This window comes from Coregonus lavaretus (genome assembly GCF_964263955.1).
Source record: "Coregonus lavaretus genome assembly, chromosome: 37".
NCBI lineage: Eukaryota > Metazoa > Chordata > Actinopteri > Salmoniformes > Salmonidae > Coregonus > Coregonus lavaretus.
Window position 1 is genome coordinate 4,211,878 of NC_140024.1, and position 26,682 is coordinate 4,238,559.

A 26,682-nucleotide genomic window follows, 5' to 3' on the forward strand; every position below is an offset into this window, starting at 1 on the left:
AGCCAGAGCAATACTGCCAGGCAAGTGGTCATGTGCTGAATGTATGGACAGCACAGATATTCTTGGAAAAAGTGAAATTTGGAAATAGAGCTGCACCTCTTGAATTATGAGAGTTATCTGACAAAGATAAGTGTAATAGAAACTGCAGAATATGCTCATCAGATTATTGTCAATTTAATCTTGTCTATACGCTAACTCTTATTATGTGTGAAATTAATTTATGTTTAGTTTCGATGGGCCGGCTGTGCAGGCTGACTGGCATTGTGTTTCCTGCTCATAAAGTTGAATAGTCAACAGTAAATAAAACATTCCTGTAACAGCTTCTTTTTACAAAGTAAAACGTAAAAGAGAATGGTATCAAACCCTCAAGGCGCACGGTCAATTATTAACATGAGCGCCAACGCTGATAAATAGGCATAACACAAACTCATCATTACACTATTGTTGTTCTAAATTAAATCAACATCTTCACCCTCATTATTCAGTGAGGCCTAATTTAAATTAAATTGTGAAGTAAGGTGCACAATTATCGCCCATTCATCCATTTGTCATTCATTCAGTGAGGAAAGAGAGACGCATTAGCGCCTGTATGGGTACCAACGTCCTTCAGCACATTGTCTTGGCGGGTGAAGTTGGGAATAGGTGTGGGAAAAAAACAGGTAAAAAGGCTCTAAATACTTTTCTGTTTGTGATTTCAAAATTCTGACAAATAAGCAGTGTAAAATACAAATATGTAGGAAAAGTCAGGGAAGGAGCATTGCGATGCATCCATGTCTGAAAAGTGCTATATAAATAATTCTTCATTTAATTTGATTTGAACAGGTAACCCTCATTGACTCTTGTTTTAATCCACATCCTCGTTCGAGGCATAGGTCTAATGGTTAAATTCTAGGCGATCTTGTATGTGTTCCAAATCAAGCCAACTCCATGGTATTTTCTAATAGGGGGGTTACCTGCTGAACATGGCATGTTCGTATTAGAAACTCCATCTGATCTGAAATCCCACAGCTGATTCGTGTAAATGACAGAAGTTTGATTTAAAAAATGTATCGTATTGTAACTCTTGCTTCTCAAACCAACGCATACATTCTGGTTATAACTGAATCTTGGCAAAATAAGTCTATGCCAGACTCTGATGTGTCTCTGACTGGTTATAATGTTTTTAGATCTCTAGTTTTAAATGTGGGCCTTGGTAATAATGCCCATCTGACGCTAGTGGGAATTTATCACCCTACTTCTGCCTCCTTATGTGTTCTAAGCAAATTGTCTGACCTGCTGTCTAACTATGCTAAATCCGAATTATTAATAGTGGGTGATCTTAATCTGGATTGGTTGATGCCAGTATCTGATAGTTTGAAAGATATTTGTACTGAGCAACAGTATACTGAACCTAACGCAACACATGAAGTGTTGGTCCGATGTTTAATGAGCTGAAATAAAAGATCCCCAAAATGTTCCATATGCACAAAAAGCTTATTTCTCTCAAATTATGTTCACAAATATGTTTACATCCCTGTTAGGGACCATTTCTCCTTTGCCAAGACAATCCATCCACCTGACAGATGTGGCATATCAAGAAGCTGATTAAATCGCATGATCATTACACAGGTGCACCTTGTGCTGGGGACAATAAAAGGCCACTCTAAAATGTGCAGTTTTGTCACACAACACAATGCCACAGACATCTCAGGTTTTGAGGGAGCGTGCAATGGGCATGCTGACTGCAGAAATGTCCACCAGAGCTGTTGCCAGAGAATTGAATGTGCATTTATCTACCATAAGCCACCTCCAACGTTATTTTAGAGAATTTGGCAGTACATCCAACCGGCCTCAAAAACCGCAGAGCATCTTTAACCACGTCAGCCCAGGACCTCCACATCTGCCTTCTTCACCTGCGGGATCGTCTGAGACTAGCCACCCGGACAGCTGATGAAATTGTGGGTTTGCACAACCAAATAATTTCTGCACAAACTGTCAGACACCGTCTCAGAGAAGCTCATCTGCGTGCTCGTCGTCCTCACCAGGGTCTTGACCTGACTGCAGTTCAGCGTTGTAACCGACTTCAATGGGCAAATGCTCACCTTTGATGGCCACTGGCATGCTGGAGAAGTGTGCTCTTCACGGATGAATCCCGGTTTCAACTGTACCGGGCAGATGGCAGACAGCGTGTATGGCGTCATGTAGGTGAGCAGATTGCTGATGTCAACGTTGTGAACAGAGTGCCCCATGGTGGCGGTGGGGTTATGGTATGGGCAGGCATAAGCTACGGACAACGAAAAAAATTTCATTTTATCAATGGCCATTTGAATGCACAGAGATACCGTGACGAGATCCTGAGGCCCATTGTCGTGCCATTCATCCCCCGCCATCACCTCATGTTTTATTATAATGCATGGCCTCATGTCGCAAGGATCTGTGCACAATTGCTGGAAGCTGAAAATGTCACAGTTCTTCCATGGCTTGCATACTCACCAGACATGTCACCCATTCAGCATGTTTGGGATAATCTGGATCGACGTTTACGACAGCGTGTTCCAGTTCCCGCCAATATCCAGCAACTTCGCACAGCAATTGAAGAGGAGTGGGACAACATTCCAAATGCCGAAATCAACAGCCTGATCAACTCTATGAGAAGGAGATGTGTCACGATGCATGAGGCAAATGGTGCTCACACCAGATACTGACTGGTTTTCTGATCCATGCACCTACCTTTTTTTTAAAGGTATCTGTGACCAAGAGATGCATACTGTGGCTTGCGAAAGTATTCAACCCCTTGGCATTTTTCCTATGTTGTTGATTTACACAACATGCCTACCACTTTGAAAATGCAAAATATTTTTTATTTGTGAAACAAACAAGAAATAAGTCAGAAACACTGAGAAACTGAAAACTTGAGTGTATATAACTATTCACCCTTTGGGGGGCAAAGTCAATACTTTGTAGAGCCACCTTTTGCAGCAATTACAGCTGCAAGTCTCTTGGGGTATGTCTCTATAAGCTTGGCACATCTAGTTACTGGGATTTTTGCCCATTCTTCAAGGCAAAACTGCTCCAGCTCCTTCAAGTTGGATGGGTTCCGCTGGTGTACAGCAATCTTTAAGTAATACCACAGATTCTCAATTGAATTGAGGTCTGGGCTTTGACTAGGCCATTCCAAGACATTTAGATGTATCCCCTTAAACCACTCAAGTGTTGCTTTAGCAGTATGCTCAGGGTCATTGTCATGCTGGAAGGTGAACCTCCGTCCCAGTCTCAAATCTCTGGAAGACTGAAACAGGCTTCCCTCAAGAATTTCCCTGTATTTAGCACCATCCATCATTCCTTCAATTCTGAACAGTTTCCCAGTCCCTGCTAATAAAAAACATCCCCACAGCATGATGCTGCCACCACCATGCTTCACTGTGGGGATGGTGTTCTCGGGGTGATGAGAGGTGTTGGGTTTGCGCCAGACACAGCGTTTTCCTTGATGGCAAAAAAGCTCAATTTTAGTCTCATCTGACCAGAGTACCTTCTTCCATATGTTTGGGGAGTCTCCCACATGGCTTTCGGCGAACACCAAACGTGTTTGCTTATTTTTTTCTGTAAGCAATGGCTTTTTTCTGGCCACTCTTCCGTAAAGCCCAGCTCTGTGGAGTGTATGGCTTAAAGTGGTCCTATGGACAGATACTCCTATCTCCGCTGTGGAGCTTTGCAGCTCCTTCAGGATTACCTTTGGTCTCTTTGTTGCCTCTCTGATTAATGCCCTCCTTGCCTGGTCCGTGAGTTTTTGTGGGTGACCATCTCTTGGCAGGTTTGTTGTGGTGCCATATTCTTTCAATTTTTTAATAATGGATTGAATGGTGCTCCGTGGGATGTTCAAAGTTTCTGATATTTTTTTATAACCCAACCCTGATCTGTACTTCTCCACAACTTTGTCCCTGACTTGTTTGGAGAGCTCCTTGGTCTTTATGGTGCCGCTTGCTTGGTGGTGCCCCTTGCTTAGTGGTGTTGCAGACTCTGGGGCCTTTCAGAACAGGTGTAAATATACTGAGATCATGTGACAGATCATGTGACACTTAGATTGCATGTGACTTCTGAAGGTAATTGGTTGCACCAGATCTTATTTAGGGGCTTCATAGCAAAGGTGGTGAATACATATGCATGCACCACCTTTCCGTTATTTTTTTCATTTCACTTCACCAATTTGGACTATTTTGTGTATGTCCATTATATGAAATCCAAATAAAAATCAATTTAAATTACAGGTTGTAATGTAACAAAATAGGAAAAACGCCAAGGGGGATGAATACTTTTGCAAGGCACTGTATCTGTATTCCCAGTCATGTGAAATCCATAGATTAGGGCCTAATTAGTTTATTTCAATTTAATGATTTCCTTATATAAACTGTAGTTCAGTGAAATCTTTGCAATTGTTGCATGTTGCGTTTATATTTGTGTTTTTTACATTGTATAAAAGTAGAGACTCAGAGGTAGAAAATTGTATATCATACACTACAGTTGAGGAACAATGGGAAGGTAATTCTGCTTTGAACGTTGATAAACTTGTAACCCCACTTTTGAGAAAATGGCCCTTGAATGTTTTGGTACACCTACTGGAGAACTCTTCTTTGTATACACCCATTCAGCATCGTTCACACCCTCTTAAGCCTTAGCCCCACCCATCTCTTTAAGTATTCACATGTGAGGCCATGTGCTAAACAGAGTGAGTACGGTAGTGTACTAAACAACCAAAGATTTCAAGACTAAAGGCTGGTTTATGCTAAGTCTATCGACATGTCTGTAGACAGTTGTTGCAGTGACATCATGAACATTATATTGTCGTCCGACATCATTATGAAAAAGTATGAACACAAAAATGACAGGCTGCATGACATCGGCAGCCTGGTGGTCCAAAATAGCATAATTGGTGTATTCTAACACCAATAAACCCATCCGTTTAAAAATGAATTCAGTATATGTAAATCTAGCAAACCAGGCAACTAAAAGCAACTTTCTAAACAATGTTTTGAATCGTTTCTAGCTTGTTAGCTAGCCAGTTAACGTTAAGTTAGCTGGCTAGCCAGTTCAAATAATGACCATATCATATAGCTGACAACGTCTTAACTTGAGCTAATTTGTATTCATTATTACAGGAAAATAAACTCACTATAAGATCATTATTTACAAGTTAATGGTGAGGTAATTACAGAAAATAGCTTACGGTTGTGAGTGTGATTAAATAAAAGCAGGGCATTCTACCGGAGAATTTTTGAACTTGGACACTGTCTCATTGTAGGCCTAATGTTATATTCTAATTTGACTTTGGTGCAGGTCATGTTGTTCTTCACATTACCGTCTCTGGTAAACACACACTATATCAAATAAAGTCAAGGTTTATTTGTCACATGCACAGGATACAGAATGTGTAAATGGTACTGTGAAATGGTGACTTGCATAGTGAAGTCTTTTGTTTAGACATGTAGCAAGCTAGGTAGTTAGCTAAACAATTAACTATAATCCTAACTCTTAACATTACTACCCTGCATGAATCTGCAGGTAGCTAAACAACTTTCGTGCAAAATTGGAAATGTATAATATCTGAAAATGTAGCTAGCTAGACTATCATACCCGTATACATGGTGAACACTTCTCCCTCTCTGTCACGGACGCCATGGTTGCCCTTAGTTTGAAGATGCAATCCGGAGACAGGTGTTTTCTACAACAGCCTTCTGTGTGTTCTCTTTTCGACTCCCTCCGCATATTTGCGATCAAACGCCAGAGCATTAGCAACACTTTTGCAGTTCTCCGTGATATCTTTCAAAAAACTGCGTTGGAAAGGATTACCTACACACATTATAGACAGAAGCGTGCTACATGGCAGACCAATCTGAACTCATCTCTCGGCATGTCCAGCCGATCCATTATCTCAGCCAATCATGGCTAGTGGGAAGGTTCCTGTCTTTTTTCCGTGGCTAAACCAACTAGGCTCATAATTTTCCAATTGTATTCATATTTACAGATGGCACACCAGTTTGTTATTAAGGCACATCAAAGTTCACATGTCCCAGAAGGCATTTATACAACAAAGAAACGCATTTTGATACAAAAAAATTATGTTTACGTTCAAATGCCTCTCCTGTGAAGTAGCGAAGCGCGACATACGCCTAGTTTCCTGAAACGAGTCACATTTTTGTTCAGTGTAAATCTAACTCAGCTGATAACTAAACCAACTTGCTTCAACTATAAACACCCTGAAAAATCTACTCTCTTAGATATTATTCTAACAAATGCCGCTCATTAGTTTACAGCCAATGGGATATTTGCTAATGAGTTCAGTGACTATTGTCCCATTGCCTGCATAACAGATGTTAAGCTACCTAAATCATGCTCACGCATTATTACAAACAGAAATTATAGGATTTTTATGAGCACCTTTTTTTGGTCTGATCTGGGGCTGAGTGACTGGTGGGTTATGTCAACAATCACTGACTCGGATCAGGCCCTTTAATTATTTTATTTCCCTGTTTAACACTAGAACCGCTGGGCCTCAATGGACCCCCCTTCAAGCTAATGAGCAGTCAGTGTAATTAATATAGTTCATATATGCTATCGCAAAAATAATCATTTGGTTGTGTTTATGAAGGCCTTGGGTAATATTAGATTACGATTTTTATTTTATTTCAAATAATACAATAGGATTTTCATTCGTTTATGTTACTGTAGGCTACTGTATATGTAAGAAAATAAAAAGTGTTCAATCAATTTCATTCAAGGAGGGCCTTTGTTACACAGTAACAACTTATTTATTTTCTTATTTTTCTTATGAAAATACCCCAACCACCGAGACGCACGTTCAAAAGACGCGCGATCAAATGATGAAAACATCAGTAGCCTAAACATCATTATAAACGCCAAGTGGCCTTGATAAATAGTGAAACTCAGCACAAAAGCAATAATGGCATTATAATGAATATAAGTGTCGATATGACACTTGTGGTCCTCTGTAGCTCAGCTGGTAGAGCACGGCGCTTGTAACGCCAAGGTAGTGGGTTCGATCCCCGGGACCACCCATACACAAAAATGTATGCACGCATGACTGTAAGTCGCTTTGGATAAAAGCGTCTGCTAAATGGCATATTATCATATTATTATGACAGCAGTCAAAAATAGTCAATTATTGTCAGCTCGTGCTTATATTGTGTTTATCTTCACGCAATGGCATCAGTTGGATTTCATTTAGTTGTTATCCCTTGTCCTAACAGTTGACACAATTTTCGTAACTTTAATTTGCTTGACACACTTTGACTTACCTTTGTTTGGTTGTAGTGAGTAATAGTCTCCGGTTTTCTCTTTAATGTGTTCCTTTTGTCTTGTCATTCTTCAGCACCTTTGTGGAGTACAACGGCTGTGCAGGTGCCTTATTTTGGAGGGAGCTCCCGTCTCACTTTGTTCATGGTGCTGGCCAGACTTGTTTTCTTTGCAAGCAAATTGTTCATCAATGACAGTGAAGTTAAGAAATTGTCCATGGTGACATTTCTCCCCTTGCCAACATAAGGTTCCACAAGACCCATCACCATATTCTCTGACACTCACTCACCTGCTGCCCGATGTGGATATTTTCCCAGATATTGAAAGCCACTCAGCATGTACACTTATGCACGCTCTCACTGTGTATGTAGCCTACTCCAAGTAGGTCAGAGTAGACTGATAATACTTATTTGATTCAGTGGACTGATATAGGGTGCATACCATTTTAAGATTATAATTAGAATGTATCAATACAATAGAATGGCCCGCCCTGTTCTTCATTCACAATTGGTGATTACATAATTATACATAGTTCGCTTCCCCTTGCTCATCAACTCACCCATTCTCCCCCATCCTCCCCATCATACTTTACTTAATTTATTTCATCTGTTGTTATATGTGTTAAATTAGTTTCGGTATAGTTTAGGTTCAGTTTCGAGACAATTATCGGGGTGATTATCAGTTGGGCACTGCACTTTCAACTGTCAGAAGAAGGAGCAGAGCAGGTCCTACAGTTGGGAGAAGGACGGGCAATGAGAGAAAACCATTTTTTAAAAATGCCATTCTAAAACTGGTTATTATTCTAGTTCTATTTGTGATATTAAGATTCTAACACTGACAGTGTGTTATATAGGGGAGCATGACTTAAAAAATGCCCCAAAAAATCATGAGCAGTCGAAATGACTGCTTTAGCGGTTCTAGTGTTAACTCTGTTGAAGATAAACATGCACCATACATAAGACTAAGGATCAAATCTAATCCTTGGTTCACGCATGAATTGTCTGCGAAATTACAGGTAAGAAATGTAGCTTGGGCTAAGACTGACTGATTCGACATCTAATTGGCAGTCCTGCAGACATTTATGAAATAGAGGTCTATCTCTGATTAGAAAAGAAAAAAACTTTGTGTATCTGAGAGTGGTTGTAATCCAGCCAATGTCTGGAAAGTGGCCAAATCTTTGAAACAAAACCCCACCCCCTCGTTGCCCCAGCAGGTTTTGACAGCCTCTGGACCCATACTAGACAAAATGGAAATTTGTAGTGCTTTTAATAACCATTTTGCTTCAGCTGGCCACCTGTTTGAAAGGATAGTCTATGAAAATGTATCTCATTCCACTAGAGGGAGTCCTTTAGTCACCTCAGAACAGAATGTAGAGAATGATGCTCTAACAGACTCACATACCTTATTTTCATTTCAACTATTTGATGTCTATGATGTACAGTATTAGGTGCCTTGCTAAAGATCGATGTAAAGAAATCCACAGGGGCTGATTCACTTGACCCCTTCTTACTACAGCTCTCTCATTGTTGAACCTTTAACCTGTATTTTTTACTTGACAATTGCTACTGGTGTCATCCCTAAGATTTGGAAAGCGGCACGTCCTCCCCCTACATAAAGGCGGAGATCCTTCTGACGTAGATAATTCCCGCCAGATCTCCAAGTTACCTTGCCTAGCCAAGGTATTAGAATCCCTGGCCAACAGTCCCAACTAAGAACTTTTTTAACTTCTCGCTCTATTCTAAATATGCAGTGGTGGGAAAAGTATCCAATTGTGATACTTGAGTAAAAGTATAGATACCTTAATAGAAGGTTACTCAAGTGCCTCCCGAGTGGCGCAGCGGTCCAAGGCACTGCAGACCCGTGTTCGATCCCAGGCTGTGTCGCAGCCGGCCGCGACCGGGAGACCCATGAGGCAGCGCACAATTAGCCCAGCATCGTCTGGGTTAGGGGAAGGTTTGGCCGGCCGGAATGTCCTTGTCCCATCGTGCTCTAGCGACTCCTTGTGGCGGGCTGGGTGCATGCACACTGACTCGGTCGGCAGTTGTACGGTGTTTCCTCTGACACATTGGTGTGGCTGGTTTCCAGGTTAAGCGAGCAGTGTGTCAAGAAGCAGTGCGGCTTGGCAGGGTCATGTTTCGGAGGACATATGGCTCTCAACCTTCGCCTCTCTCCAGTCCGTACGGGAGTTGCAGCGATAGGACAGGACTGTAACTACCAATTGGGGAGAAAAAGAGATTAACATAAAAAAAAGTTACTAAAGTGAAAGTCACCCTGTAAAATACTACTTGAGTAAAATTCTAAAAGTATTTGGTTTTAAATATACTTAAGTATCAAAAGTAAATGTAATTGCTAAAATATACTTAAGTATCAAAAGTAAAATTATAAATAATTTCAAATTCCTTACATTAAGCAAAGCAGACGGCACCATTTTCTTGTTTTAAGATTTTAGCCAGGTTTTAATTTGGTTTTAAATATACTTGAGTATCAAAAGTAAATGTAATTGCTAAAATATACTTAAGTATCAAAAGTAAAATTATAAATAATTTCAAATTCCTTACATTAAGCAAAGCAGACGGCACCATTTTCTTGTTTTAAGATTTTAGCCAGGGCACACTCCAACACTCAGACATCATTTACAAGTTATGCATTTGTGTTTAGTGAGTCCGCCAGATCAGAGGCAGTAGGGATGACTATGTGTTCTCTTGATAAGTACATGAATTGGACAATTTTCCTGTCCTGCTAAGTATTCAAAATGTAACGAGTACTTTTGGGTGTCAGGGAAAATGTATACATTATTTTCTAAAGTGAAGTAAAAGTAAAAGTAGTCAAACAAAATTTATAGTCAAGTAAAGTACAGATACCCCCAAAAAGTACATAAGTAGTACTTTAAAGTATTTTTACTTAAGTACATTACACCACTGTAAATATGCACCAATCTGGTTTTAGATCTGGACATAGCACTGTTTCAGCCACTGTTTGTTTTAAATTATGTGTTAAATTACCTAGATTATAAAAAAACTTTGTGCTGCCTTATTTATAGACCTTTCCAAGGCATTCGACATCATTGACCATTCCCTACTCATTCAAAAACGGTCTGAAATTAGCCTGGATAAGGAGTCTTGCAAATGGTTTAAGAACTATTTGACAGACAGGGCACAATGTGTGCTTTCTGATGGTGTCAAGTCTAGTTTCCTCGATATTACGAAAGGTGTACTGCAGGAGTCGATTTTGGGACCTGTTCTCTTTACTATTTATAAATAATATTGGTCTATGTATGTATTTTGTTACATTACAGAAAGCCCTTGTTGATTCAAAACGTATACTTAATGTGGGCAAAATTAAATATATGTTGTTCTCTAATTCACGGAAAAATGTCTGATGGGCTACATATTCACTCATTGGATGGTTCTCTCATCGAGCAGGTTCCCGCCTATAAAAATCTGGGGATTTGGATTGATAAAGAACGTTTAAAAAACATACCGATGAGCTAGTTAAAAAGATAAGATTGAAAGTGGCCTTGTACAGTCAACTTTCCTGCCAGATCTTGACTATGGTGACACCATTTACCAGAATGCAGAAGCCACTACTCTTTGGATGCCGTCTACCATAACGCCCTTCGCTTTATTACAGGTGACAGTTTTAATACTTATCACTGTATCCTGTATCAGAAGGTAGCTCACTTCATTACTCCCTTCTTGTTTACAAAGCTTTCAACATACCTCACTTCCCTGTTGAAATATAAACATTAGAGATACCAAACCCGTTCGCAGTGTTGGTTAATTCTTGAGGTCCCGCTTCTCTCCACACAGTTTGGTAAATCCGCCTTTAGTTTTAATGCACCACAGTTATGGAGTATCTTACAAAACAAATTACACCTGGATAGGTCAGTTTAAAACTCTGTTGTTAAATGAGTTCACTGAAGTGTGCAATAGTTTCAATTGATTATTATAGCTTGTTGCAATAACCTGATGTAATGTATTTATAGCTGTCTTGTAGTTTTTTGTTTTTTTGTTGTTGCTGTATTAATGTAATTTTTGTCCTCAGGGCACCATTGTAAATGAGACACTGGTCTCAATTGGGTTCCCATTTTTTATTAATTTTTTATTTCACCTTTATTTAACCAGGTAAGCCAGTTGAGAACAAGTTCTCATTTACAACTGCGACCTGGCCATTAATAAATAAAAGTTAATAAAAATTGTACTCCATGAGTTTTGTAGATCTCGTTAACCTAAATTAATGGGAAAGGTATTAGCACTATCTAAATGCTAATAAATGCTGCCAATCCTTCCCATTAATTTGCATCAATTTTTTATTAATTCAGATTTAGAATGCCATGATGAAAATATTATGTTCAATGTAACAAATATAAGCTACAATACCTGAATTGACTTAATTAAAACCCCTGACCATATTTTGATTATGTCAAACCTACAAAGTCGTACCAATCCTGCCACTGCCACCGCTTACGTTATTGTAAACTGCTTGCACTGACCCCCCCTCCACTGCCTTCTAGTGCATATATTTAGCAAAGCCACAGACAACGCTGTCAATGAAAGTGTTTGTCAATCAAAACAATTTGCATATTTTATCTCTCCACAGGCAGGGGTCGGGAGTCATGGGCTGGATTGCCCAGGGATTGGCCAGTGTGGTTCCACAGCCTGATTTGAAAAACATGGAGGAGGTGGAACCTGCGGAGACAACAGAGGTACAGATGGAATGGTCTGACAGGTTTCCTGAAGGGTCCACAGATTTTATTTGAGTAATAACCTGAAGCAGTGTTGTCTGAACTATCATGTAAGTCAGTTAAATTGGTTGGTTACTTGGTTGTAGTCAAGTGTTGTAGCTATATAACACCCCCTACCCAAAAACAAACTGCACACTAAAAATAAAAAAGTAAAGAGGACTTAAGCAGCCCCTCAAGCATTTGTTAACTTTAATCCACCAGCTCTGATTTTTTTTTAAATTCTCAGTGAGAGAGGACCAAAATATATTATTAATGGTTAACGTGTAGCATTAGCTTTCTTTGACTCATCTCTGTACTGTACTTGGAGCCAGGATAGCCGTTTTTAACAGCATTTCCATTCAGATTGCAGAGGTGAGCAACGTGCCGGAAGTTAAGAATAAACCCAGCGTAAGTAGCTACATCAAGGGCCTTGCTAATATGCTAACCAAATTTACTCATGGCTTATGCTAACATGTAGCATTAGCTTTCTCAAATTCTCAGTTCTGTACTCGGAGCCAGGCTAGCCGTGTTTAACAGCATTTCCATTCAGATTGCAGAGGTGAGCAAGTCGCCAGAGGTTAAGAAAAAACCTAGCGTAAGTAGCTACAAGGGCCTTGCTAATATGCTAACCAAAATGACTCATGGCTTATGCTAACGTGTAGCATAAGCTTTATCAGACTCTCAGTTCTGTACTTGGAGCTAAGCGAGTCGTGTTTAACAGAATTTCCATTCAGATTGCAGAAGTGAGCAAAGTGCCGGAGGTTAAGAAAAAAACCAGCGTAAGTAGCTAGCTATAACATGGGCGTTGCTATGCTATACTAACTTAAACCCAATGCTAACGGACCTGCTGCAGCCGTGTCCAACCCTAGGTCTAGAGATCCATTCGCCACAATGTCCCATTGCTACCGCTCTCCCACCCCAGATGTGCCTTAAGGCTGAGAGGGCCTGTTCTTGCTGGCCACAATGATTCACTGATATACAGTGAGGGAAAAAAGTATTTGATCCCCTGCTGATTTTGTATGTTTGCCCACTGACAAAGAAATGATCAGTCTATAATTTTTATGGTAGGTTTATTTGAACAGTGAGAGACAGAATAACAACAAAAAAATCCAGAAAAACACAAGTCAAAAATTGTATAAATTGATTTGCATTTTAATGAGGAAAATAAGTATTTGACCCCTCTCAATCGGAAAGATTTCTGGCTCCCAGGTGTCTTTTATACAGGTAACGAGCTGAGATTAGGAGCACACTCTTAAACGGAGTGCTCCTAATCTCAGTTTGTTACCTGTATAAAAGACACCTGTCCACAGAAGCAATCAATCAATCAGATTCCAAACTCTCCACCATGGCCAAGACCAAAGAGCTCTCCAAGGATGTCAGGGACAAGATTGTAGACCTACACAAGGCTGGACTGGGCTACAAGACCATCGCCAAGCAGCTTGGTGAGAAGGTGACAACAGTTGGTGCGATTATTCGCAAATGGAAGAAACACAAAATAACTGTCAGTCTCCCTCGGCCTGGGGCTCCATGCAAGGTCTCATCTCGTGGAGTTGCAATGATCATGAGAACGGTGAGGAATCAGCCCAGAACTACACGGGAGGATCTTGTCAATGATGTCAAGGCAGCTGGGACCATAGTCAACAAGAAAACAATTGGTAACACACTACGCCGTGAAGGACTGAAATCCTGCAGCGCCCGCAAGGTCCCCCTGCTCAAGAAAGCAAATATACAGGGCCATCTGAAGTTTGCCAATGAACATCTAAATGATTCAGAGGAGAACTGGGTGAAAGTGTTGTGGTCAGATGAGACCATCGAGCTCTTTGGCATCAACTCAACTCGCCGTGTTTGGAGGAGGAGGAATGCTGCCTATCACCCCAAGAACACCATTGACACAGTCAAACATGGAGGTGGAAACGTTATGCTTTGGGGGTGTTTTTCTGCTAAGGGGACAGGACAACTTCACCGCATCTAAGGGACGATGGACGGGCCATGTACCGTCAAATCTTGGGTGAGAACCTCCTTTCCTCAGCCAGGGCATTGAAAATGGGTCGTGGATGGGTATTCCAGCATGACAATGACCCAAAACACACGGCCAAGGCAACAAAGGAGTGGCTAAAGAAGAAGCACATGAAGGTCCTGGAGTGGCCTAGCCAGTCTCCAGGACCTTAATCCCATAGAAAATCTGTGGAGGGAACTGAAGGTTCAAGTTGCCAAACGTCAGCCTCGAAACCGTAATGACTTGGAGAAGATCTGCAAAGAGGAGTGGAACAAAATCCCTCCTGAGATGTGTGCAAACCTGGTGGCCAACTAGAAGAAACGTCTGACCTCTGTGATTGCCAACAAGGGTTTTGCCACCAAGTACTAAGTCATGTTTTGCAGAGGGGTCAAATACTTATTTCCCTCATTAAAATGCAAATCAATTTATAACATTTTTGACATGCGTTTTTCTGGATTTTTTTGTTGTTATTCTGTCTCTCACTGTTCAAATAAACCTACCATTAAAATTATAGACTGATCATTTCTTTGTCAGTGGGCAAATGTACAAAATCAGCAGGGGATCAAATACTTTTTTCCCCTCACTGTACATGTCATCCGCTCAAGCAGGTTCTGCAAGGCGCCGATTCCTGTGGTCTAGTTGTTTGATGATCGACGGGGATAGATAACTCTTGACCTGGAGAGAAAAGGGTTTTCCACAATCCCTGATTGGAGAATCATATTTATATCAGTCAGCCATCAAAACAGAATGACATTATCCAATCACATAACATCTCCATTTGGATCTCATCACTTCATTGGCGGTCTTTGGAAGAGTTGGACAGCAGTCAGCCCATGTATGCATCACTGTGTATTCTTTTCCAATTGTTAGTGATAATGAATTAGGAACACATGCTCCACACTCTCATGCTCCGAGTGCATTCTCAGAGGACGTTCTCTTGAGTACGTTCTTGTGAGGACGAGAGTATGGAGAACGCATAAAACATTACATTTGAGAAGCACTCGTACTCCCCCTACTGTATTACCGCACACTGCACCTCCCCATTCACTGAATCTTCTTCCAGCCAGGACAATGGCAACAATAGAGACAAAACAAGATATATACAAAGCAAACGTTTTTTTCATAACTATCAGCAAGCTATATGTGAATCGTAATAATCTAGCTAATCAGATAAATTAACTGTCAAAAATTACCTAAAACTAATGTTATGCAAGGTCAATTTTTCGTGGCTATCTAGCTAGCGAACAGTAGTAGCTAGCCAGTTAGCCCTATTTACTTACTATGGGCTTGCAATCTACACACAGGTAGGCAGGTAATGCCAAAATTAACAATTGTAATTTTGTATTTATTAACGTGTCAAGATAAAATATTGTATTAAGGCAACATATGAGATGTGAATAGGAAACATTTCATTCTAAAGTCTGAGTTTATTTTCTCTCGCTTCAGCTCAAATAATGGCCGCCATTGATTTCAATACATTTTGCATCGTTTTTTACGTGGTTCCGTCATATTTCTACGGATACTTTCCGCTGAAGCTTGCATCGATGCATCCTTCAAAATATGTACAAACGGAGTACGCTTCCAAGAAGTGCCCTCCGTACTCCGTTTCACATACTTTTGATTTGGACTCATACTCTGACCCTCACAGGGCACGGTAGTATGCATTTTGAGAAACACCCAGGATCTTTCTTTGGCCCAACTCCTAACCCTGTAGCTGTTCAGGTCCAGAGTTGTTTATCTGTGCAGGTTCCGGCTGTGGCTTGTACAGTATGTGAGAAGGCCTTTTAAGACACAAAGAGCTTCGCCCTGTTTAGAAGAAAATTGCAATTTTATGAGAAGCAGCACAAACCTACAGTGCCTTCAGAAAGTACTCACACCCCTTGACTTTTTCCACATTGTGTTGTGTTACAGCCTGAATTTAAAATGATTTTGTGTCGCTGGCCTACACACAAAACCCCATAATGTCAAAGTGGAATTGTGTTTTTAGAAATGTTTACAAATTAATTAAAAATTAAAAGCTGAAATGTCTTGAGTCAATACGTATTCATCCCCTTTGTTATGGCATGTCTAAATAAGTTCAGGAGTAAACATTTGCTTAACAAGTCACATAATAAGTTGCATGGGCTCACTCTGTGTGCAATAATAGTACCCCACACATACAATTGTCTGTATGGTCCCTCAGTCAAGCAATGAATTTCAAACACAGATTCAACCACAAAGACCAGGGAGGTTTTCCAAAGCCTCGCAAAGAAGGGCACCTATTGGTAGTTGGGTAAAAAAAAATAATAGCAGACATTGAATGTCCCTTTGAACATGGTGAAGTCATTAATTACACTTTGGATGGTGTATCAATACACCCAGTCACTACAAAAATACAGGCGTCCTTCCTAACTCAGTTGCCGGAGAGGAAGTAAACCGCTCAGCGATTTCACCATGAGGCCAATGATGACTTAAAAAAACAGTTAGAGTTTAATAGCTGTGATAGGAGAAAACTGAGGATAGATCAACAACATTGTAGTTACTCCACAATACTAACCTAAATGACAGAGTGAAAAGAAGGAAGCCTGTACAGAATACAAATATTCCAAAACATGCAATAAGGCGCTAAAGTAAAAAAAAATGTGGCAAAGAAATGAACTATATTTCCTGAATACAAAGTGTTATGTTTGGGTCAAATCCAACACAACACATTACTGAGTACCACTCTTCATATTTTCAAGCATGGTGGTGGCTGCATCATGTTATGGGTATACTTGTAATCGTTAAGGACTGGGGAGTTTTTTGGGATAAAAATAAACAGAATAGAGCTAAGCAAATGCAAAATCCTAGAGCAAAACCTGGTTCAGTCTGCTTTCCAACAGCCACTGGGGTCAAATTCACATTTCAGCAGGACAATAAACTAAAACACAAGGTCAAATATACACTAGAGTTGCTTACCAAGACGACATTGAAGGTTCTTGAGTGGGCCTAGTTAGTTTTGACTTAAATCAGCATGAAAATCTACGGCAAGAAAATGGCTGTCTAGCAATGATCAACAACCAACTTGACAGAGCTTGAATACTTTTTTAAATAATAATGTGCAAATATTGAACAATCCAGGTGTGCAAAGCTCTTAGAGACTTTCCCAAAAAGACTCACAGCTGTAATCGCTGCCAAAAGTGATTCCAACATGTATTGACTCAGGGGTGAATAAAATGAGATATTTCTGTAATATGTTCTTGCAAAAATGTGTAAAACATGTTTTCACTTTGTCATTATGGGGTATTGTGTGTAGATGGGTAAGAAAATATATATTTCATCCATTTTCAGGCTGTAACACAACAAAATGTGGGATAAGTCAAGGATTATGAATACTTTCTGAAGGCACTGTATGTATACAAACTACTTACACCTCATTACAACACTTCTCTGTTATTGTTGATGTCTGTGAATGTTGAATATTTATAGATTTTCTGTGAATGTTTGTTTCCCTGCAGGTGCATGCTATCCAAGATGTCCCAGGTGAGAGCTAACAACATCCTTTTTCTGTGGTTAGAAGTAGTAGCATGATGACGGATCATGATAATCATGACATTGCTTGTGGTTCTATTGGTGATGTTGTGGTGGGTTGATGATGATGATGCTGATGATGATTAACTCCTTATCTCTAGATGCAAAGCCTCTTCCTCATATTCCTGTGGTGGAGGTTATGTCAGATGAAGAGCCTGAAGAGGAGAAGGGAATCCCACCTAGGTGTGTGTGTGTGTGTGTGTGTGTGTGTGTGTGTACATGCATGTGTGCGTGCATTTGTGCCTCTCTCTCTCCTTCAATCTCTCTCTTCTACCCACTTTGTTGTCTCCAATGACATTCTAATGTGTGTGTTTGTGCCTGTGTGTCGTGTGTTCTGTTCTCAGGGTGTATGAGTGGATCAAGCAGGGTTTTGAGAAGGTGGTTCCCCAGCCAGCTGACATCAACAAAGACGTCTCAGCGAAGGCCGCCTGCCCACAGAAAGGTAGTCTTCTACCACACAGAGCTCCTCAAATTTATCGCAGGGATGCTTGGGGGTGCTGAGCAATAGGTTACTCTATATTGGTTCCACAGCCGATCACCAATCATATATCTTGTTCTGAGGCTAGAAACCTCATGCACCAGCAAGCCTATATATATATATATATATATATATTATTATTTTTTTAATTTTTTTTACATCTGTTGCATATTTATGAGCTGTTTGTTCTGCCCTTGCAGTGACCCCTTCATCTCCGGAAGTTGAAGAAGAGGCCAAAGCAAAGTGAGTCTCACAGACGTGTACTCTGTTGTATTTACACTACAAGCTCATTGATACACAAACATGCACTTATTAATGTAAATATTACAGATTGTACAGAGGTTGTAAAGGGAACTATTTGAACAGTTTAATGGGGAAAAAAACATTTCCTGCATTAACGTTGTTTTATTGTTATGTATCTGTTGTCATGACAGTGAGGAGGAGAAACAGCACAAGTATGTGACAAAATGGCCGCAGCTTATAATTGGCAGGAAATGCCATGCTTAGCTATCAAAGCCCCTCCTACCTAAAGGCACAGCTAGGAAGCTTTGTACCATAGCTGTATCAGTCTACCCTGCATGTTGTGTAAGCCCCTCACACTTTGGGGCAAAGACCTGGATGTTTTATATGGCTGCTTCCGTTACTGCCTCACCCTAGCAGCTTTTGGCCCACCTACAGAGCGGCAAAAAAGCAGGAAAATATAATTCTACCCTGTCTACATTACCTGCTAAGAGCATTGGACCAGTAACCGAAAGGTTGCTGATTCGAATCCCCCTGAGCAATGCAGTTAACCAACAACAACTGCTCCCTGGGCGCCGATGACATCGATTAAGGCAGCCCCCCGCACCTCTCTGATTCAGAGGGGTTGGGTTAAATGCAGAAGACACATTTTCGGTTGAATGCATTCAGTTGTGCAACTGACTAGGTATCCCCTTTCCCTTCCAAATGGTCTGACACAATCTCTACGCTGCTATAACATGGCAACGGCTTGCAAACACATTCTCCGACGCTGTTATGTCATAGTAATAGCCCTGAAATGTGCTATACTGCTAAAGCATGATAGCAGCTGTTCAACATGCCCTGTGATGTAGACAGTCCATATTCTAATATCTCTGTTCTCCTTCTACAGTGTGGTTGGCTGGATTGTTCAGAGCTTTGGTCGTATGTTACCTCAGCCTGTCCTGACTCCCAGTGGATCGGTGAGTGACTAACCTCCTAATGACACAAGGCAACAAACCAGGATAGTATTCATTAAGGCACATTGTAGCAAAACACTTTGCATGATAAACCACATTTCTTATTGGATAAGTTCAGGTAGTCCTTCCTTGTTTCAGTACAGTTTCTTCCGTTTGGTGCTTAATGAAGAATGAACAAGGCCCTGGTTTTTAGAATCAAATGATAATTTTTATTCAAAGTTGTTCTTAAACTTAATCTAAACAGGACGTAGCTGAAAGAGGATGTAGGTAAATGGAAACTGAAGTCTAAAATCTTTTGTTTTGTGTCTCCCCCTCTGACAGGATAACGCTGAGGCTGTGCAGAACAGTAAGTAAAGCTGTTCTCATGGCTCTCATACACATACAGCATCTCACAGAACCCGTTTTCAGATGCTTTACTCTAAGTAATTGCCTGATCATAAAACTCAAAATGGTGTTCAGAAAACGATCAGCATTATGGTCAATTAAAATCAAAACAGTATACAAAGAAGTCTGAACATCCAATAGACAACAGACAGGCAGGACAACAGAGAGTACAACCAGACATTGGCACTGTTCCTTTGAGTCTGATATCAGTTATGGACACACTTCAGTGACCTGAGTTATGCTTCGAGGTAGTTTGATTGATTTGTCAGTGTAGTGGGGCAGTGATTTGCAGGTTCATTGATTGGTTGATTGGTTAATTACAGGGTGTATTGATTGGTTGATTAGGGCGAGTGTCCATGATGAGGCAGACTCTAACTGGGCTCCTCTTCTCAATCTGTTTCAGGGGGGAAGGTGTGCTGAGAACCCCTTAAACAAAAGGAGAAGGAATACTGGGAAAAAGTCGCTCACAAAAACATATACACACACATAGAAGAGGAGACTAAACCACAGGCACACACTGAAGATTGGAGCGAGACAGGCAGATCAACAGACAGGCAAAAAAGACAGAGAAATTCATAAATGGACACACACTTACCAGAGGAGGCTGGAGGGAGGAGCTATAGGAGGACATGCTCATTGTAATGGCTGGAATGGCATAAATGGAATGGTCAAACATGTGTCTTCCATATGTTTAACCTAACGTAGCAGACGTAAAAGAAACGCCTGAGTGGAGTTCCCATATCTGGTTTTCAGCGGAAAAGGAACCTAGGTTGAAGATAGCTGTATCCCTGAAAACCAGATGCATCCAGTTGTTGGCAACTCCGCTAAGGGTGCCATATGTTTGATGTGTTTGATATCGTTCAATTTATTCCATTCCAGCCATTACAATGAGTCAGTCCTCCTATAGCTCCTCCCACCAGCCTCCTCTGACACACACATAGATATAAATAATCAATGGCTCTGTAAAGCAATAGAGCTTTTAGTTCTTGCGCAGCTATAACGCATAATGCACTTTTCCCCTTCCCACAAACGATTGAACCAATGATAAGTGATTCTGAATGAAATTACTAATTATGTTTAAATACCCATAAACCAGCAGAATTAGCTAAGCATGGGATTGAATGTAGCCTAATTTACAAAGGCTGTGTTTACACAGGCAGCTCAATTTTGATCATATGTCAATTATTTGGCATTTCTGAAACATATATGATCTATCCCCCAAATTCTAAACAGCTAAAAAAACACATGGAATCTGATCTTTTATGTTCTGATTTATACCACATCCGTATGTGGCTCTCAATTCTGATGCTCCATATGCAACCTCAGTGTGGATGCTCAGATCAAATAAAAAATGTTGCTCTTAAAGGTTGTGTTTTTTTTTACATGAAAACAATAAGTAAATTAGCATTGCATATGTGTGCTATTTCAGAGGCTACATGAGTGTCAATGCACAAATCTGTCCCATATAAAACTGAGTGTGAACAGTTGGATATGAAGCAAAATCTGAATTGGGTTGCTAGGATGGCTGTGTAAACATAGCCAAATGGGTTTATTGTGCTTTCGAAGTTATGATCATTATCTGTTAAAATCATCACTTTGGAGACAATATCTCCCTTTAATAGCAATGGCACAACGATGCTAATGATTATTCCATAAACAATTATCTCCAAAAAGCCTAGGAATCTCAAAAAACCTAGGTATTCTGTTTTCTCCAGAGAGACAGGGTGATCACAGCAAGCATGAGCGGTCATGCTTTTGCCAATACTTCCATTCTCATTTTAAACAGTGTAGAATCAATACACTGCTATCAATTGTTTTTAGATTGCATGGAACCGTGACAATAAAAAAAGTTGGATTGGCTAGCACTATATTTCACATACGGTTTGTAGTCGACGTACTGTTAGCATAGTACACACTACTGTTAGTACTGTTGTTATTATGTTTGTCAAATAAGAAAAACATAGTAACTAGCTAAGCCCAGGCAGCTATCCTATTCTTATGAAGATGTTGTTATATTATATGCAATTTGTTTATGATTAATAAAGAGTTTGAAATGCAGTCTGGTGTATTGTGTGACAGTCATTCAATCTACCAATCAATCTACAAATCAATCTACCAATCAATCAATCAATCAATTAGGCTTATACCTATAAATATTCTAACAGTCAAGTATATGAAGGGGTCCGAATTACATGATATGATTAAAAGTTGGGTATATTGTATTTGTTGAATATATTTTCAAGGGATCCGTACAGTAATGCCAACCTTTTGTAAAGCACAGTACTGCAATGGATTGTAGCGACCTTAAGCCAACACCTAGCGACCAAGGTCAAGAGGTTTGTTCCTCTTGGAATATTTTAGAATAAAGCTGTAACGTAACAAAATGTGTTGTAGTCACCAACAGTAACCTACAGTGGGGAAAAAAGTATTTAGTCAGCCACCAATTGTGCAAGTTCTCCCACTTAAAAATATGAGAGAGGCCTGTAATTTTCATCATAGGTACACATCAACTATGACAGACAAATTGAGGGGAAAAAATCCAGAGAATCACATTGTAGGATTTTAAATGAATTTATTTGCAAATTATGGTGGAAAATAAGTATTTGGTCACCTACAAACAAGCAAGATTTCTGGCTCTCACAGACCTGTAACTTCTTCTTTAAGAGGCTCCTGTCCTCCACTCGTTACCTGTATTAATGGCACCTGTTTGAACTTGTTATCAGTATAAAAGACACCTGTCCACAACCTCAAACAGTCACACTCCAAACTCCACTATGGCCAAGACCAAAGAGCTGTCAAAGGACACCAGAAACAAAATTGTAGACCTGCACCAGGCTGGGAAGACTGAATCTGCAATAGGTAAGCAGCTTGGTTTGAAGAAATCAACTGTGGGAGCAATTATTAGGAAATGAAAGACATACAAGACCACTGATAATTTCCCTCGATCTGGGGCTCCACGCAAGATCTCATCCCATGGGGTCAAAATGATCACAAGAACGGTGAGCAAAAATCCCAGAACCACACAGGGGGACCTAGTGAATGACCTGCAGAGAGCTGGGACCAAAGTAACAAAGCCTACCATCAGTAACACACTACGCCGCCAGGGACTCAAATCCTGCAGTGCCAGACGTGTCCCCCTGCTTAAGCCAGTACATGTCCAGGCCCGTCTGAAGTTTGCTAGAGTGCATTTGGATGATCCAGAAGAGGATTGGGAGAATGTCATATGGTCAGATGAAACCAAAATATAACTTTTTGGTAAAAACTAAACTCGGCGTGTTTGGAGGACAAAGAATGCTGAGTTGCATCCAAAGAACACCATACCTACTGTGAAGCATGGGGGTGGAAACATCATGCTTTGGGGCTGTTTTTCTGCAAAGGGACCAGGACGACTGATCTGTGTAAAGGAAAGAATGAATGGGGCCATGTATCGTGAGATTTTGAGTGAAAACCTCCTTCCATCAGCAAGGGCATTGAAGATGAAACGTGGCTGGGTCTTTCAGCATGACAATGATCCCAAACACACCGCCCGGGCAACGAAGGAGTGGCTTCGTAAGAAGCATTTCAAGGTCCTGGAGTGGCCTAGCCAGTCTCCAGATCTCAACCCCATAGAAAATCTTTGGAGGGAGTTGAAAGTCCGTGTTGCCCAGCGACAGCCCCAAAACCTCACTGCTCTAGAGGAGATCTGCATGGAGGAATGGGCCAAAATACCAGCAACAGTGTGTGAAAACCTTGTGAAGACTTACAGAAAACGTTTGAGCAGTGTCATTGCCAACAAAGGGTATATAACAAAGTATTGAGAAACTTTTGTTATTGACCAAATACTTATTTTCCACCATAATTTGCAAATAAATGCATTAAAAATCCTACAATGTGATTTTCTGGATTTATTTTTCTCATTTTGTCTGTCATAGTTGACGTGTACCTATGATGAAAATTATAGGCCTCTCTCATCTTTTTAAGTGGGAGAACTTGCACAATTGGTGGCTGACTAAATACTTTTTTTCCCCACTGTATGTCCAGCTATTTGCGGCACACCCCAACACTGTTATTTGTATATCTTAGTCCTGTGACCTCTGACCTGTATACGCTAATCATTTCATGGATAAACTCATAGTACAGTGGTATAACACATGTGCCACAGCCCCATTCATTTTTTTCATACCACAAACTTGTTGCCAGAAATGATTTGAATGGGCAATAGATGTCCATCCAGAACCATTACCTGTAGGAGCCTTGTGTATCCCTACTCCACATTACTCATACAAACCAGGTAAATCCACGGGCATACTGATATAAGACAGGTCCACCCTAGTGCCCAAGCCTCAACATTCATACAAACCAGGTCTACACTTGTACTTCAGTGTCAAGGTAGATGTAGGTGGGTGTGGGTGGAATCAGGCGCAGGACGCAGTACGTTAGTCCAACAGACTTTAGTGATGCACAGCAAAACAAACACGAAATAACTGCCCTGAGGCAAAAGCTCCGCACGTAGGCGAAAACACAAGCGCACAAACAGGTGCGACAAAATACTCCAAAACTAAGGAGCAAAATAGCTCAACCGAGCAAACAGTAAATATCCAGCCTACCGGCACGACAGTAAAACAATCACACACAACACTAGACAAACACAACGAGAACTTATAGGAGACTAATTACACTAAACGATAACAGGTGTACAACAATCAGACAAAAGCAAACGAACATAGAAACATACAACGGTGGCAGCTAGTATTCCGGAGACGACGAACGCCGAAGCCTGCCCGAGCAAGGGAGAGAGGCAGCCTCGGCCGAAACCGTGACATTCAGCCTCAATATCCTTACAGACCAGGTGTACATCTGCACATCTAACCCAATATAGATTTTTTTTAAACAGGTCAACTGTTACATGTCACAAATAGGTGTACTTATGCATTTCAGCGCCACTATTCATACAAACCTGGTCTCCACCTGTACTTCAGCTTCAATTTACATACCTACAAAGTCTGCACCTGTGCTTGAACACAATGAGTCAACTAAGCCAGGTCTAAATATGCCGTAGCCTGAATACTCATAAACTGTAAACCAGGTCTACCCCTGCAACTCAGCTCGAGTACTACTACTGTACAAACCAGGTCTACACCTTTGACCGAGTCCAAATACTAATATAAACAAGATCTACACCTGCATATTTCAGCCCAAATACCCATACGAACCAGGTTTACACCTGTGGCTATGTCCCAATACTCTGATATACCAGGTCGACCTTTGTGACTATTCAGCAAAACGCACATAAACCAGATATACCATTTTGGAAGAGACACTAAACAAACCTATTGACATAAAATATTTGTTAAATTATTAAACTTTTTCAGTGTACGGGTCTATTTGTATTTATTATGTATCCCCAAGGCAGCAGCTACTCTTCCTGGGGTCCAGCAAAATTAAGGCAGTTTTAAAAACATTACAAGACATTCACAACAGATATCACAACACATTAAGTGTGTGTCCTCAAGCCCCTACTCTACTACCACATATCTACAACACAAAATTAATGTTTACGTGTGTGTATGCATGTGTCTGTGCCTATGTTTGTGTTGCTAATTTTACTGCTTGCATGAGTTACTTGATGTGGAATAGAGTTCCATGTAGTCATGGCTCTATGTAGTACTGTGTGCCTCCCATAGTCTGTTCTGGACATGGGGACTGTGAAGAGACCTCTGGTGGCATGTCTTGTGGGGTATGCATGGGTGTCCTAGCTGTGTGCCAGTAGTTCAAACAGACAGCTTGGTGCATTCAACATGTCAATACCTCTCACAAATACAAGTAGTGATGAAGTCAATCTGTCCTCCACTTTGAGCCAGGAGAGATTGACATGCATATTATTAATATTAGCTCTCTGTGTACATGCAAGGGCCAGCCGTGCTGCCCTGTTCTGAGCCAATTGAAATTTTCCTAAGTCCCTCTTTGTGGCACCTGACCACACGACTGAGTCCAGGTGCGACAAAACTAGAGCCTGTAGGACCTGCCTTGCTGATAGTGCTGTTAAGAAGGCAGAGCAGCGCTTTATTATGGACAGACTTCTCCCCATCTTAGCTACTGTTGTATCAATATGTTTTGACCATGACAGTTTACAATCCAGGGTTACTCCAAGCAGTTTAGTCACCTCAACTTGCTCAATTTCCACATTATTCATTAAAAGATTTAGTTGACGTTTAGGGTTTAGTAAACGATTTGTCCCAAAAACAATGCTTTCAGTTTTTGAAATATTTAGGACTAACTCATTCCTTAATCATTCCCATTCTGAAACTAACTGCAGCTCTTTGTTAAGTGTTGCAGTCATTTCAGTCTCTGTAGTACCTGACATGTATAGTGTTGAGTCATTCGCATACATTGACACACTGGCTTTACCCAGTGGCATGTCGTTAGTAAGGTTTGAAAAAAGTAAGGGGCCTAGACAGCTGCCCTGGGGAATTCCTGATTCTACCTGGATTATGTTGGAGGGGCTTCCATTAAATAACACCCTCTGTGTCAGGTATCTCTTTATCCACAATATAGCAGGGGGTATAAAGCCATAACACATAACTTTTACCAGCAGCAGATTAAGACCGATAATGTCAAAAGCCACACTGAAGTCTAACAAAACAGCCCCCACAATATTTGTATAATCAATTTCTCTCAGCCAATCACAAGCTGTGCTTGTCGAATGTCCTTCCCTATAAGCCTGTTGAACGTCTGGTAATTCCCCCATGGCAATTCCCCAAAAAATAACAAAATATGACATTTTACAGTCAAAATCGCTGATTTAAATATATTATGTAAAGGCTCATGGATAATCGTAAAATCATCTGTAAGGTCATCTTGATCAAGTACAGTTGAAGTCTGAAGTTTACATACACTTAGGTTGTAGTCATTAAAACTTGTTTTTCAACCACTCCAAATTTCTTGTTAACAAACTATAGTTTTGGCAAGTCGGTTAGGACATCTACTTTGTGCATGACACAAGTAATTTTTCCAACAATTGTTTACAGACATATTATTTCACTTATAATTCACTGTATCACAATTCCAGTGGGCCAGAAGTTTACATACA

At 40.5% G+C, this 26,682-nt stretch overlaps 1 protein-coding gene across 1 annotated transcript in view; it reads left to right on the forward strand.

The window, feature by feature from the left end:
• Nucleotides 1-26,682, forward strand: part of cngb1a (cyclic nucleotide gated channel subunit beta 1a) — a gene marked incomplete at both ends in the record, with an annotated part of 77,732 nt that overhangs the window by 13,743 nt on the left and 37,307 nt on the right. Inside the window, 6 exons of the mRNA XM_084154052.1 lie at nt 17,483-17,507; nt 17,657-17,738; nt 17,900-17,997; nt 18,234-18,276; nt 19,163-19,232; nt 19,551-19,575. Coding sequence (XP_084010178.1) covers nt 17,483-17,507; nt 17,657-17,738; nt 17,900-17,997; nt 18,234-18,276; nt 19,163-19,232; nt 19,551-19,575 — 343 coding nt within the window. The remainder of the gene's footprint in view (nt 1-17,482; nt 17,508-17,656; nt 17,739-17,899; nt 17,998-18,233; nt 18,277-19,162; nt 19,233-19,550; nt 19,576-26,682) is intronic.